The sequence below is a fragment of the Cynara cardunculus genome (genome assembly GCF_001531365.2).
Source record: "Cynara cardunculus var. scolymus isolate 2C chromosome LG 17, CcrdV1, whole genome shotgun sequence".
In the NCBI taxonomy this organism is placed as follows: domain Eukaryota; kingdom Viridiplantae; phylum Streptophyta; class Magnoliopsida; order Asterales; family Asteraceae; genus Cynara; species Cynara cardunculus.
Window position 1 is genome coordinate 12,000,035 of NC_037544.1, and position 15,178 is coordinate 12,015,212.

The 15,178-nt window shown below is 36.5% G+C and overlaps 1 protein-coding gene across 1 annotated transcript in view; it reads left to right on the forward strand.

Moving 5' to 3' along the window:
• Positions 1-7,984, forward strand: part of LOC112499853 (receptor-like cytosolic serine/threonine-protein kinase RBK2) — a 13,887-nt gene extending 5,903 nt beyond the window's left edge. Inside the window, exon 8 of the mRNA XM_025103127.1 lies at positions 7,811-7,984. Coding sequence (XP_024958895.1) covers positions 7,811-7,984 — 174 coding nt within the window. The remainder of the gene's footprint in view (positions 1-7,810) is intronic.
• The last annotated feature ends 7,194 nt before the right edge of the window (positions 7,985-15,178 follow it).

Genomic DNA, 15,178 nt, shown 5'->3' on the forward strand with positions numbered 1-15,178 from the left:
GTTTGATGATAAAATGAACGATCAAGATCGGTTCACATAGTTTGTACCATATGGTTGATTTCTATTTGAACCAGCCCCTATATATATATATATATATATATATATATATATATATATGTATATCATCCATGCATTTTACCATCCATGCATTTTACCTATGCATATAATTAATCTCATAAATAAATATGCACATTATCACATATTCACATAAAAATTACCCCAACTGTTGTTGCCTTAAATCCCGATGATCACATTATCCACCCGTCAAAAGAATTCCATTCTAGAATTCATTTAATGAAATAGCCATGGATACTTGGTTCTCATTTTATATTCTAATTCTCAAGTTGCCACTGTACCCTTATGAAAATGCCACTGCACTTTTACCAAACTGATTTCTTTGTTCCGCAACACCCTGATTTTTCGGTCAGTTATAGCTTTTAGTGTTTCCACGAAGTTCAGTTTGTTGTCTAGTTTAACTTCTGGAAATGGTATTGTTAGACTTGGATCAGCTAGACATTTCCACAAATTTGATACATGAAAAGTGTTGTGAATTAAACTGAGCTCCTACAGTAGTCCTAACTGATAAGCCAGTGGTCCAATCCGTTTGCAAATTCTAAATGGCTCATATATCTTGGACTGAGCTTACCTTTCTTTCCAAATCTACTAACACCTTTCCATGGAGAAACTGTTAGCATCAAAAAATCACCCACATAGAATTTAATTGGTTTCCGGCGTTTATCGGCATAACTTTTCTGGCGGTCCTGAGCTGTTTTGATTCTTTCGCAGATTTGTTCAATCTTTTCAGAAGTTAATTGAACAATTTTGGGACCTGTCAACTATCTCTCACCCACTTCATTCCAACATAACAGCGTTCGGCATTTACGACCATATAAAACCTCATACGGTGCTGCTTGGATGCTAGAGTGATAACTGTTATTATATGCAAATTCTATTAATGGCAGATGATCCTCCCATGATCCCCCAAAGTCAATAACACAGGATCTTAACATATCTTTGAGAGTCTAGATTGTTTTCTCACTTTGCCCATCTGTTTGTGGATGGTACATCGTACTTAACCGAACTTGAGACCCAGAGCCTTCTGAAAACTTTCCCAGAATTTTGAAGTAAACCGGCTATCTCTGTTAGAGATAATGGATAATGGAACATCGTGTCTGGTTACAATTTTCTTGATATAAATCTGAGCTAACCTTTCTAATGGATAACTTTCTCTTATTGGTAGAAAATGAGCAAATTTAGACAAACGATCCACGATTACCCATATGGCATCATCTCCCTTTGGAATTCGAGGTAATTTCCTGATAAAATCTATCGTGATATGATCCCATTTCCATACAGGAATTTCCAAAGATTGCATATTTCCATAGGGGTTCTAGTGTTCAATCATGACTTATAGACATGTTATGCATTGTTCCACATACCTTGCTATGTCTTTCTTTAATCCAGGCCACCAATAGAAAGGTTTTAGATCTTTATACATCTTATTGGTACCTGGATTAATAGAATATCGAGACTTATGACTTTCAGTCAAAATAGTTTCCCGAATATTCCCATAGCATGATACCCAAATCCGTCCTTGACAACACAAGATTTCTTCATCATTTAATTCGAGGGTGGAAATCATTTTACCCAATTTTTCTGGCTTCATGTGATCCTCCTTAACAGCTTTCTTTTGACATTTAATAATTTCTTTATGAAGATTAGGGGTTAAGTTTATTCTCATTGCCACTGTTTTGATTGTTCCACTTCTCTCTTTTCTGCTTAGAGCGTCAGCTACCACGTTGGTTTTTCCTGGATGATAAAGAATTTTACAGTCGTAGTCATTAACTAATTCAATCCATCGACGATGCCGCATCTTTAACTCTTTCTGGTTGAACAGATGTTGAAGGCTCTTATGATCAGTGTAAATCTGATACTTTGTTCCAAATAGATAATGCCTACATATTTTAATGCAAATACCACTGTTGCCAATTCCATGACCTGTGTTGGTTATTGTTACTCATGATCCTTCAGTTGTCTTGATGCATACACAATTACTTTCCCCCTCTGCATAAGAAAACAACCCAAACCCAGTTTTGAAGCATCACTATAAACCATAAAATCTTCTGACCTATCTAATAGAGATAATACTAGGGCACTACAAAGGCAATCTTTCAATAGTTGGAAGGCTTTTTGCTATTCTTCTTCCCACTGAAACTTAATATTCTTTCGAGTTTGTTTGGTCAATGGCACAACTATTTTGGAAAAATCCTGAATAAATTTGCGGTAGTAGCCGGCCAATCCCAGAAAGCTTTGGACTTTAGAAGGAGTTCTTGATGCATTCCATTTCTCAACTACCTCAATCTTAGCTGGATCTACTTTCACTCCTACCTGTGATATAACATGACCTAGGAATTGACCTTCTATTAACGAGAATTAACATTTGGATAATTTGGCATATAACTTTTCTTTTTTCAAAAGATCAAGGATTAGACGAAGATGCTCTGCATGCTTTATTTCTGTTTTAGAGTATATAAGGATATCATCAATAAATACAACAACGAATTTATCGAGATATTCATTACAAACTAGATTCATTAGATCCATAAAGGCTGCAGAAGCATTGGTTAAACCAAATGGTATTACCTGAAATTCATGATGTCCATATCTGGTTTTGAAAAATAGTCTTGGGTATGTCTTCATCTCTGACTTTCAACTGATGATATCCTGATCGTAAATCAATCTTTGAAAAATAACTAGCTCCCACTAGTTGATCAAACAAATCGTCAATTTTGGGTAACGAATATATATTTTTAATTGTCAATTTGTTCAATTCTCGGTAGTCAATACACATCCGCATAGACCCATCTTTCTTTTTAACAAAGGACCGGAGCACCCCAGGGTGAAATGCTAGGTCTAATAAATCCTTTGTCAAGAAGATATTTTAGTTGAGAAACTAATTCTTTTAGTTCTGATGGAGCTAACCGATATGGTGCTCTAGCCATTGGCACTGCCCCGGGTACAAGATCAATCTTGAATTCAATACTTCTGTCTGGTGGTAGGCCAGATAAGTCTTTTGGAAAGACTTCTGGATATTCACTAAAATTGGATACAACTCTTGCTCCCCTTTTTCTTTCTTTGCATTAATTACATAGGCTAAATACCCTTGACATTTCTTCTGTATACACTTTCGGGTTTTCAAAACAGATAGAAGACTGATATGATGATCCTCTCGATCACCATAAATAACGATCCTCTACCTTGTAAGGTAATTCTGATCATCTTTATATTACACATAATAGTTGCCTGATTTTTTTCTAACCAATTCATTCCCACTACTACATCAAATTCTTTCATCGGCATTGGAAATAATTGGATTGGTAAATCACACCCCTCAATATTAATGGTACAATTATTGAACACATAAGCAACAAATTCTTGACTATTAGAAGTATCAACTACTAATATATTTTCAAGTGACACAAAAGTCATGCATGCAAATTCAACAAATGAAGGTGATACAAATGAAAAGTTCGCACCCGAATCAAACCACACCTTAGCATATATGGAATTGACGAGAAATGTACTTGTTACTACATCAGGTGTAGTCTCGGCCTCATTCTTTGTCATCTAAAATGATCGACACCGCGTCCCTCCTCGCCTTATATTCGGTCTTCCACGAGCTCTTGAGGTATTACTACCCATAGTCAACTGTGGAATCTTTAATTGTGGGCAGTTGGGTCGAAGATGATCAGGTGAATTGCAGTTGAAACATCTTTTTGAAATTGGGCAGTTCCTTGACAAGTGACCTGCCTCACCACACTGATAACATTTCCTCAGGTCTGTTTTAAAGTCTCCTTGATGAACCTGATGACACCGGGGACAAGCTTTTTCAGTAAATCTTTGGACTGGTCTATTGTCAAATCTCACAATATTCGGCCCTCGGTAACCTGTTGAAAGTCCTTCCCATTTCCTCTTTTCGGTAACTTTTCCCTCTTCCTGCCTATTTTTATTTCTTTTAGTAACTTCTGCCGCATCCATAGTCAAAGAAAACGTAGCAGAATTCATGGCAATCACAAATTCCTGAATAGACGACTTTAAACCCCAAATATATCTTTCTAGTTTTCTAGATTCGGATGAGATATAGTGCTCAGCAAATCGAGAATATTCAATGAATTTCTCGGTGTATTCTCTTACTGTTCCATTGTCCTATTCTAATTTCAAGAAATCTTCCTACATTTGTTTTACAGCTGCCTTTGGACAAAACTGCTCTTTAAATCTGTTCACAAATTTTGCCCAAGATAACGTTTGCAAAATATCTGCTTTGGCCAAAGATTCGACTTTCCACCAGAATAGTGCATTAGACTTTAATACAGAAACAAAAAATCTGACTTTATCTGCCTCTGGGCATCTAATAGTGTTGAATACAGGCTCAATTTCTTTAATCCAACATATTGCCTTAACTGGATCTCTTTCTCCGGAAAAAGTTGGGGGTTTACATGTTAGAAATATTTTAATATTTCCCCCATTGTTGTTTATAACTGGAACAGATGGATTTATCTCAACTCTATCTGTTTCAACCCTGGCGGATATCCCCATAATAGAAGTCAGAGTTTCCCTTAGTTTACTCATCTCCTTAGCTAACATAACTCTGTTTACATATTATGGATGGGGCATCTGTTCTTGATTAACATTTTCAAATTTAGATTCTCCATGATCAAGATGAGTCTCAGATTGACTTGGTCTGCCTCTGCCTTGACTTCTTACTCGCCCTCTGTCTCTATTCYTTTCTCTGCGTCTACCCTCTTAAGTATTGATAGGAGCATTAACAGGAGAATCCTATGTATCATTAGGATTGGGACGAGTGATCCTTTCAGACCTTCAAGATCGGCTAGTCATCTGTAAATTTCAATATTAATAATCACATATTCATATTCCCAAATATAATGAAGTGTCCAAGTTCAGATATGTACCTGTAAATTCATAATTACATTGGCCAGATGTAATTTGAATCTACCTTACACACTATTCTCTTAACCCATCATATTTATTTCCAATGGTATTAACTATGTCTGGGACCCCTAACATGCAATGAAATAGTTTAAGTCTAGGCATCATGCTTATGAATACCTAAATCCCTTAAACTCAGGCTCTGATACACTTTTGTAACACCCCATATCACACATTGCATATAACACATACTTCACTCAAGGAAAATACATGTATTACTCCACTTAGGTCTCATAGTACAAGAAATCAATGTGTAAAGTACACAATCCAAAAATTCCAAAATACATGTTCTTGTACTACATAACATATATCTTCAAAACTAAATACTTCCATAAGTTGATCTTCATATAGTTATGCACATAGGAAAATAATAACATTTTCCCATTTCCCTTACTATCATGTAAACTAGTTGTTCCTGCAATACATATAAAACAGCAGGGCCAGAGCCCTTCTGGTTCCATTGACCAGAGCTTCTGGTCCTACCAACCAGAGCTCTTCTTCCTAAACTCAAGTTTATCCTTATTTCTATATAAGGATGTTTCTCTAGTTCGACGACTAGAGCAAAGTCATGTACATAGAAATGATACACATAATTTTCTAGTATAAAGAAAAGTATAATTTGAAAACTTCTATATGACCAGAACCTCTGGTCCTACTAACCAGAACCTTTGGTTCAAATGCCAAGACCAACCAGAGCTCCTCTGGTTTAATTGTAAAGACCAACCAGAGCTCCTTAGGTTTGTCTTGCTTTGCCAAAGTCATTTCATGTAAATATTTCTAAGTTTAAATAAGAGAAAGAAGTATTATAAACAATTTGAAATACAACTTTTATGACACAGAGCCTCTATACAATACATACAGAGCCTCTAGTCCATATAGGGGTTTGAAAGTAAAGATTTTTATCATAGTCAGAGATCTTTTGATTGTCCCTAAAGAACAACAAAAAATTGCTTTAACAAACTGTAGAACAACCAGAGCCCTTCTAGTTCTATTCAAGGAACAACCAGAGCTCATCTGGTTCCTTTCAAGGAACATCTAGAGCCTCTCTAGTTCCTTATAACTATTTTCCAAACACTTTTATTCAAAAGCACAATTATGCAAAAACTCTAGCCATAAGCCAATTTTCCCCTTCTCAATAACATCATTACTATCATTTCCGATAAGAGCAATATTCCTGAATTTTCAAATGACAAAGAAATAAGGACTCAGAACCATTGCAATATTAAGGGATATAACAGTAAGAGCTATAATAATAATCACACTTACAAATGCCACCCTTATATCCAAAAGTACACCTCTACTTGATATGCCACCCTTATATTCGAAGGTACACCTCTCCTTGATATGCCACCCTTATCCCATGGTACACCTCTCCTTGATATGCCACCTTATGCCATGGTACACCTCTCTTTGATATGCCACTCTTATATATCCATCAAAATCTACATATTGTTTCCAATCAGAACAGACCGAAGTCACAACCATCCTGAAGGAACATCATCTATAGTTTTAGCCTATACGAGTTTCAAAACAGTTTAATATCAAAACTTTGAAACTCAAGAACCAGTAGATCTTGAATACATTTTCCAAACTCAAAACTCTTTATTCCTTAAAATAGGTTTTCATCTCAACTGTTTTGAAAGAAGTAGATACTTCTTTATTTTACAAAACAGTTTCAATACCCAGATTCATAAAGCTCAAATCAGTTGTTCGAAACAGTTTCCTTTCTTCATCAAAATCATCTATCGAAATCCATATATTTAAAATATCAACATATAAGAATTTTAATAACAAAACTCACCTTATGCACAAATTTGAAGATAGTTCACACGGAAAAGCTTCAAATAATCAACATAGAATCTTCTCTAAATATCTTCACACGACAACTTTCCCTCAAGAACACCTACACACCACTACTGCCTCTTTTTGTTTTTAAGAAGATAAGTAAGATAAGATTGATCTTATCCCACTTATATATATATATATATATATATATATTATTGAGGCGGTATAAAGTTTATATTATAAAACTCACAAAGGCGGTGGAGGTTTAAGATTTTAAACCTCTCCTCCTCTTCTCCCAAGAATCCACGTCATATATATATATACATATGTATATATATATGTATATATATATGTAGGATTGGGTTCACCTAAGACCAATTTATTTTCATGAGACCAGTGAGACCATTAAATAACATTTGAAACTTCATAGCAAAATATTGTGAAGAAAAAAAAAATTCAAACCCTTCATAGCAAAAAAACAATGTAAAGGTTACCTTCACAGTGTTTCACATTGTTTTGTTTTGTTGTGAAGGTTTAGTGTTATTTAGGTGGTGTCATGGGTCTCACGAAAACAACATGATCTCACACTATCCCATATATATATATATATATATGCATGTATATGCAACTTTTTGTCACCTGCCCATCGTGTACCTATAAGTGTGAGATTTGAATCGGAGACCTGTACGCTATTTTAAACAAACACCAACTCCTAAGCAAACTTATTAGGAACTTACTACACAAAATGGTGGTTTCAAGATCATATTCTTTAACTTGATTTACCACAATTCCTTTCATCTGTCCCTGCAGGTATCATTACAAATAATGTATGATAATCGCATTTGCTCTACATGATTATGTTAACTTTGATATTATTATTTTTGTTGGGTGTTCAAGACATTCACATACTTAAATCAAATGTTGCAACTCTTATACGAATGAAATGAGTAACATATCGACTTTCAAAACACAAGCTTAAGCAACAGTTCAAAACAATCTTGTTATGTTTTTGATGTAGGTCGTGATGCTATTAAGAGACGATTATGATCCCAAGGGCTCAACGCCGCAACAGAAAAAACGAGCATTTCAAAGAACATACTCAGAAGAGCTCATGGACGCTCAAGAGTACAATTTAACCAAGCATCTCAACACCGTGACTCGAATAGAAGGCGTACGAGAGAAAAACACATAATCTTTGCCAACTTTGTTGTGATTATGGATACTCGTTCTTTTATTGAATTTAAGTTTGGCATATCGAGTATGGATGATCAAGAACAGGTATGCATCAAGGCATTTGCCCTGATAAGGGATCCTACGCTTGTTTTCCGGGTTAGAAAACACAAATCATGTCAAATACATAGTAACGTATTACTAATGTACCAGTCATTGTAGCATTAACGTTCGAAAACTAATTCTTTATGTTGTATACAACACTCTTTGTCTACTTTTTTGTACTGAATTGCAAGAGATAATGTTACTTGGTCAAATCACATATTTAGCCCCTGTTCTTTATATCTATTTCAGAATTTACTCCCTACCTCTCAATTGTTGCATTACCTCACTATTTGATAAATATGTATTTTGATGGATGGAACAGTGACAAAGGATTGTGTGAGAATATGAGTTAAAATTAGAATAATAAGAACCGATCTGAACCTTTGATTATTTTTAATCTCACCTCCATCTTATGAATTGCTCTTGATACAAGAACTGGTCTGGTGCATCTAATTAGTGTTGATTTCAATTAGAACTGAACCAAGAGTAAGGAAAGATAATGTATTAACTTATTGTATAATCTACAAATATCTTTCGTGTTTATACTGTTTTGAGTTATTAAATTCATATATTAATCTTTACTCCTTTATGATGCAACAGTTTTGGTTACTTTTCTTGAAATTTAAGAGGTAATGTTTATTATGCTTAATCACTACAAGGAAAATGAATTTTAGAGATGGAAGTTCTAGAGAAGGATTTGGATGTGTATCTAAAGGTGTTGTTTAGGGAAGGAAATACATGAAAAAAGTGAAAAATGTACCCGAAGATAAGACGACTTTCAAAGAATGATTTCAAACCTAATAATATGCTATGTATATCGGTCCTAAAGCTTTTAGAGACGCTTTTTATATAAAACGTCACTAAAAATCGACTCAAAAGCTCTAGAAACACTTTCTACATTGTCGCTAAAGAAGAAAGTATTTTTATTTTTATTTTAAAAATTAAACGAAAGGTTTTAGTTACTTTTTTATAATTCTCGAAAAAATATCTAAAGCTTTTCTATTTTTAATAAATCAAATATATATAGTAGAAATATTATTGAAAATCAAACGGAGAGTCCTATACGGAGAGGAGCTACGAGAGTCCTATATGATTTCTCTTCGTTTTTTTCAACAATCGGGCTGATGTCTTTGTGATTTCTCTTTGCTTTATCTTTGATTTCGATCTTCTATTCGTTTTTTGATCGAGTTTGACTTCAATTTGACTCATATGTTTGATTTAGGGCTTGAAGATTCATCAAGTTACGGTAGGCGACTTCATTTTAGGGCTTGTGGATTCATATGGTAGGCAACTTCGGTTTAGGGCTTGTGGATTCATCAAGTTACGGTAGGCGACTTCAGTTTAGGGCTTGAGGATTCATCGTAAGCGACTTTGAGTTTGTCTTCGTATCTTCATTTTCATTTCTACTACTTGGTTTGCCTTGTTATGTTTATAATGTAAAATTGGGTTTGCTTTGGTTACATGATTAACTGATTTGTATTCGGTGGCTCTGGTTTATTACAATTGATCATCAAACAATCTTATTCTAGGAAATTTCCTTCTATTAATGAATTAGGATTTTTGATAATGTTCATCATTTAATTTCCTTCCTTTTGTACTTTAAAGCAGATTCAACAGATACGATTTAGTATAATATATGATTATATGTACTTATTTGATCTTTTAGATACCATTTTTGGTTAAATATAACATGTAACTATATATACATACATGACTCTTGTTGATCCTCTCTCTCAGTGAYTTGATGATAATCCCTTTTCACTTATACGTTGTATTTATGTTTCTGTCTTTTCAGTTCCAGCGATCATCACTGAGCTTGTTCAGTGATCGCTGAAGAACTTGTATTGTAAATCAATCAGAGACATCGATACTTCAAGAAGACAAAACTCACACCAAAGAACCTTCATCAAATGTCGAAGACTGAAACTGAAGATTAGAGACTGGCAAGTACGTGATCTGAAGCGGTAATCAGTGATTACAAGCCTGTCTACAAATGTGTGAAGACTGCTCAAGCCTCAGCGAATGCTGAAGAGACCTTCAGGTCATTCCAGCATTCAGCGATCAAAGGAAGCTTGCTTAACACGACTGTTGTTGTCTTGTCCTCTTTCACACAAAGGACAAACCCATACCCTTATAAAAGTTGGTACGGTACGGAGCCGACTAGTTGACTCTATTGTCCACCAACTTTAGATAAGAATGTCTGCTCATGAATAGTGCTTTTTGTACTATTCATTATAGCAAAGGACAAGCCTTCCTCTTAAGGCTTGACACACACTCTAACCTTACCATATTGCATTAAATAAACATTTAATGCACCGAGTATAAATAGAAGTGTTCCTTCTCCCTAAAGAGTTTGCGCAACTCACTCTCTAAACCTAATTATTACTTTAAGAATATTTTAGCTTAAGTAAAGGATCTTCTCTTTACAACATTTCTTTCTTGTTTGCTAAGAACTCGTGTGTAACCAAAGATTGTTTAGATAGGTTTTTATTACCTTATCTTTCCGCAAACAATCTTGTAAAGTCTGTATTGATCTTCTTTGTCAATATATATTTTAAATTTGAAAATATTGTGTTTGTATTCATCCCCCTCCCTTCTACAAACTGTTTTACTATTCTTGTAGGCCCTCAATGGACCAACAAGTGGTATCAGAATGGTGTTTTCTTCTCTCTTTCTGTTTAGCTGTTTTTTGTATTAGTTGATCTTTTTTCTTAGATAACTTTACTGCCTACAAATGGCTTTACAAATTACAAACAGACACACACAAGACAATGGCTCTCTTGCCAAACCTCCCCAGTTTGTCCGTGACAGTTTTAGTCTCTGGAAGAACCGGATGTCCCTCTTTCTTGAAGGTGTGGATCCTGAAATTCCACATTACATAGAAAATGGACCATATATTCCATTTGCTATTGCTCCGACTATTCCAGCAACAACTACGACTGCTGCGATTCCTAAACGGCATATTCCAAAGCTTCCACATCAATGGAACGATGAAGACAAGAAGAAAATAGCTATAGACACGCGTGCTCGGTCTATAATAGCTATGTCTCTTCCAGATGAGATTTATCACTCAGTGATGAAACTCAAATCCTCTAAATCCATGTGGGACACACTTTGTGTCAAATATGAAGGAACCACTCAGATTCAAGAGACCAGAAAGATCAATTTAGTAAGATAGTATGAAAGCTTTCTCTGTGGAAAGTCTGAGACGCTGTCTGGAGTACATCAAAGATTTAACTGCCTTCTTATTGATCTTGGGGCTGTCGGTAGGGAATATTCCAATTCTGAAACTTTAACTAAGTTTCTGGAATGTCTTCCTGGGTCTTGGGACACCTTTTCCATGTGTCTCAAGATGTCCAATGACATGTCCACTCTTTCTCTTTCTACTTTATACGGGATTCTGCTTAGCCATGAGCAATCTTGTCAACTGAAGAGAAATCTTGTAAAAGATTCCAGGGAAATGAAAAGCTCTCCTTTGTCTTTGATCTCTGAAGCATCGTTAGTTGAAACTTCTTCTACTCCTTTTGTCTATTCTCTTCCTCCTGTCGTTATCACAGAGATAGACTCTTCTATCTCTGAGGATATTCCAGAATATGATTTAACAGATTTTGATGAGTCCCTGGCACTCCTGATTAAGTCATTCAAGAGGTTCGCCAGTAAGAGCAACTTTCACAGATCTCCTCAGCTGTCCCTTAGGGAAAAGCCAAAGTCTGAAAGAATAGACAAGGCTTCAGCTGTCTGTTATAATTGTCACTGGCCCTGACACTTTGCAGGTGAATGCAAATCAAAGAAGATTGCGACACCATCCTCCAAAGGTCCTTCCTCCTTCAGGACTAAAGATGAAAAATACTCAAAACTGAAGGAGAAGTACAGGAAGATGAAGAACAACCAGCGTAAGGCTAAAGGCCTTGTTGCTGAAGAGCATGACTGGGCTGAGTTATTCGATGAATCATCCTCAGATGAAGAGGATACAGCCTATATCTGCTTGATGGCCATAGATACAGATGAAGGATCTTCAGAAGTATCTACTTCCTCTGATTCATCTTCTTCTTCGATTTCTCAGGTATGTTCTCGAAATGAACCCTCTTCTTCTTCAAGTCTTTCTGCACTGGATACGCTGACGGTTGACCTTTACAACACCCTCAATGGCAAATCGAAAGTAGAAATGCTTAACGTTGATCTTCAAGAGCAATTGAAGATTTGCCATTCAAAGATCAAAGAACTGACCTCAGTCGAGGAAAATCTTAAAGATCAGGTTATTGTAAACCAAGCCATCACTGTTGAACGTGAGAAGGCTATCGCTGAGCGTGAGCGAGCAATCGCTGAACTCAAGGCCAAGAAAGCTACCATTGAAGGGTGGTACAAAGCTTCCATCAAGGCATCTGAGATCATTCGCTCAGATCCCCGCCAAGGTAACGACTGGTCTAGGATTCTCCTAGGGTCAGGAAGAATGTGTTATAGACAGGTCCATGCTTAAGTTTGGCACCTTCTTCTCTTCTATTCCCAACACTTCTTCCTCTCAGTCTTCTTCTTTTACTGAGAGTCATCTTGAAGGAACTCCTTCGAGTTCTGGGTGCAAAGACAAAGGTAAATTCGTCGTCATGGCATCCCTTCCCAAGAAGTCTAACAAGTCTAATAGATCAAGGTCTATTCCTTCAGCTTGTAAAGCTTCTTCCTCTTCAGGGACTAGGAAATCTGAATCCCATCAGAAATCCAAGTCACAGCTCAAAGTGAAATTTTCACCTAAGGAATCCAATTCCTCAAAGGTTCCTCCTAGAAACAATGAGAAGGGAATCCCTGGAGCTGGTCCCGCTTCTAGTCTGATACTTCCTGGCCCTAAAGCTACTCTCAGCTTTAGGAAGTGTAAACACTGTGGTGAGAAAACACATATTGCCAGCAAGTGTCCTTCTGCCGCCAAAGCTGGTTCACCAGCTAAGGGCAAGAAAGTAGCCAAGGCTGAGAAATCAACCAAGGCGAAATCGTCCACAAAGGCTGCACAAGCAACCAAGGTGAAGAAAACCGTTGAAGCCTCTTCTTCAGGCTCAGCGAAGACAACTTCTGCTGAAAAAACTTTAGCTTCAGACGTTGTTGTTTCCCCCACTGAAGCCTCTTCGTTAGGCTCAGTAAAGACTTCCACTGAAACTACCTTAGTAGTGTTAGAGGTTGTTCCCTTCTCCACTCAAACACTTCAGGTTCAGTGATGCCATCTATTGATGCTGGTTCTTCAGCATCAGAGGATGAAGCCTCTAACAAAGCTGGACCCAAATAGATGGGTACCAATAACATTCTTATTTTGTTTCCTTGCACAAGATGTCAAAGGTATATGGTATCTTGATAGCGGATGTTCAAAGACATATGACTGGAGATAAATCCCTTCTAACTCATTTCAAGGAAGAAAGAGGACCTTCCGTAACCTTTGGAGGAAATGGAAAAGGATATACCAAAGGTTTTGGTATATTAACCAATGGTGCAACAACTTTCAAATGCGTTGTATATGTTGAAGGACTGAAGCACAATCTTCTTAGCATCAGTCAACTGTGTGATAAAGATTATACAGTTAAATTCTCAAAGAATTCATGTCACGTTATTGACAAAGATGATAAGGTTGCTCTAACCGGTTCTCGTCTAGAGAATGTATACATCATCGATATGAATTCTTCTCTCACCGAGAATAACTGCTTCTTCTCTAAAGCCTCATCAGATATTAATTGGGTATGACACAAACGACTATCTCATCTCAACTTCAAGACACTCAGCGAGTTGTCAAGAAATGATCTTGTCACTGGTCTTCCTCAACACTCTTTTGCAAAGGAATCTCTTTGCTCAACATGTGAAAAAGGAAAACATACAAGAGATAGCTTCAAGTCTAGACAAATCTCTTTAGTGACTGCACCTCTTCAGCTATTGCATATGGATCTCTTTGGTCTAGTCAACGTGCAATCCCTAGCTGGAAAGAAGTTTACACTCGTCATTGTTGATGAGTATGACAGGTACACTTGGGTCTTCTTTCTCAGATCCAAAGATGAAGAACCTAAAGAAATCATTTCGTTCATCAAAAAGATAGAAGTACTAAACAATGTTAAAGTACGATCTATCAGAAGTGACCATGGCACTGAATTCAAAAACAGTACTATGGATAACTTTTTTGAGGACAAGGGAATATCTCACAACTTTTCTTTAGTGAGAACTCCTCAACTGAATGGGGTCGTTGAAAGACAAAATCGAACAATCATTGAGGCTGCTCGATCAATGCTCAGCGAATCCCATCTCCCTACTCAATTCTGGGTTGAAGCTGTCAACACCGCTTGTTTCAATCAAAACCGATCGCTGATCGTGAAAAGATTCAAGAAGACAGCCTATGAAATCTTCCATGGACGAAAGCCTTCTATAAGCTTTCTTCACATATTTGGTTGTACTTGTTATATTCTCAACAATCGCGACCAACTTGGAAAGTTCGATCCTAAAGCTGATGAAGGAATCTTTCTTGGATATTCTTCAGTATCCAAAGCCTTCAGAGTATTCAACAAAAGAATACAGACAATAGAGGAATCTATTCATGTCACCTTTGACGAATCTCAGTTAGCTAATTTAAAACCCATCTTAAATGATAAGGATGAATTAGAAAACTGGATGTTCTCTCACTATGGACAACCTGAAGCTTCCTACAATGCTCCTCTCAACACTAAATCTCCCAAAGCTGAAGATGATACACTCCTCATTCTAGTTACAGTTAGTCACTCCAACACATCTTCTTTAGATATCGTTGCAGTTCCCATTAGCTGTGTTCCTTCTTCCACTTCAAACACTGATCCATTAGGGAATGAAATGCCTTCAGTTTCTGAACCCGTTTCAGTTGCTGAATCTAAGGCTCCTTTGGCAATAATCCCTATTGCTGAAGATATTGCTGCTGAAGCCTCATCTTCTGTTCCTGAACTTGCTTATTCAGATGAAGTTCCTCTACTGGCTCAGCGATAGACTAAAAGCCATCCAATTCATCAAATTCTTGGTAATCCAGATGTAGGTATCAAGACACTTCGTGGTCTAGGTAATATCTATCTCTTTGTCAACTTTCTTTCTTTAGTTGAACCCAAGAAAATCAATGATGCTATCT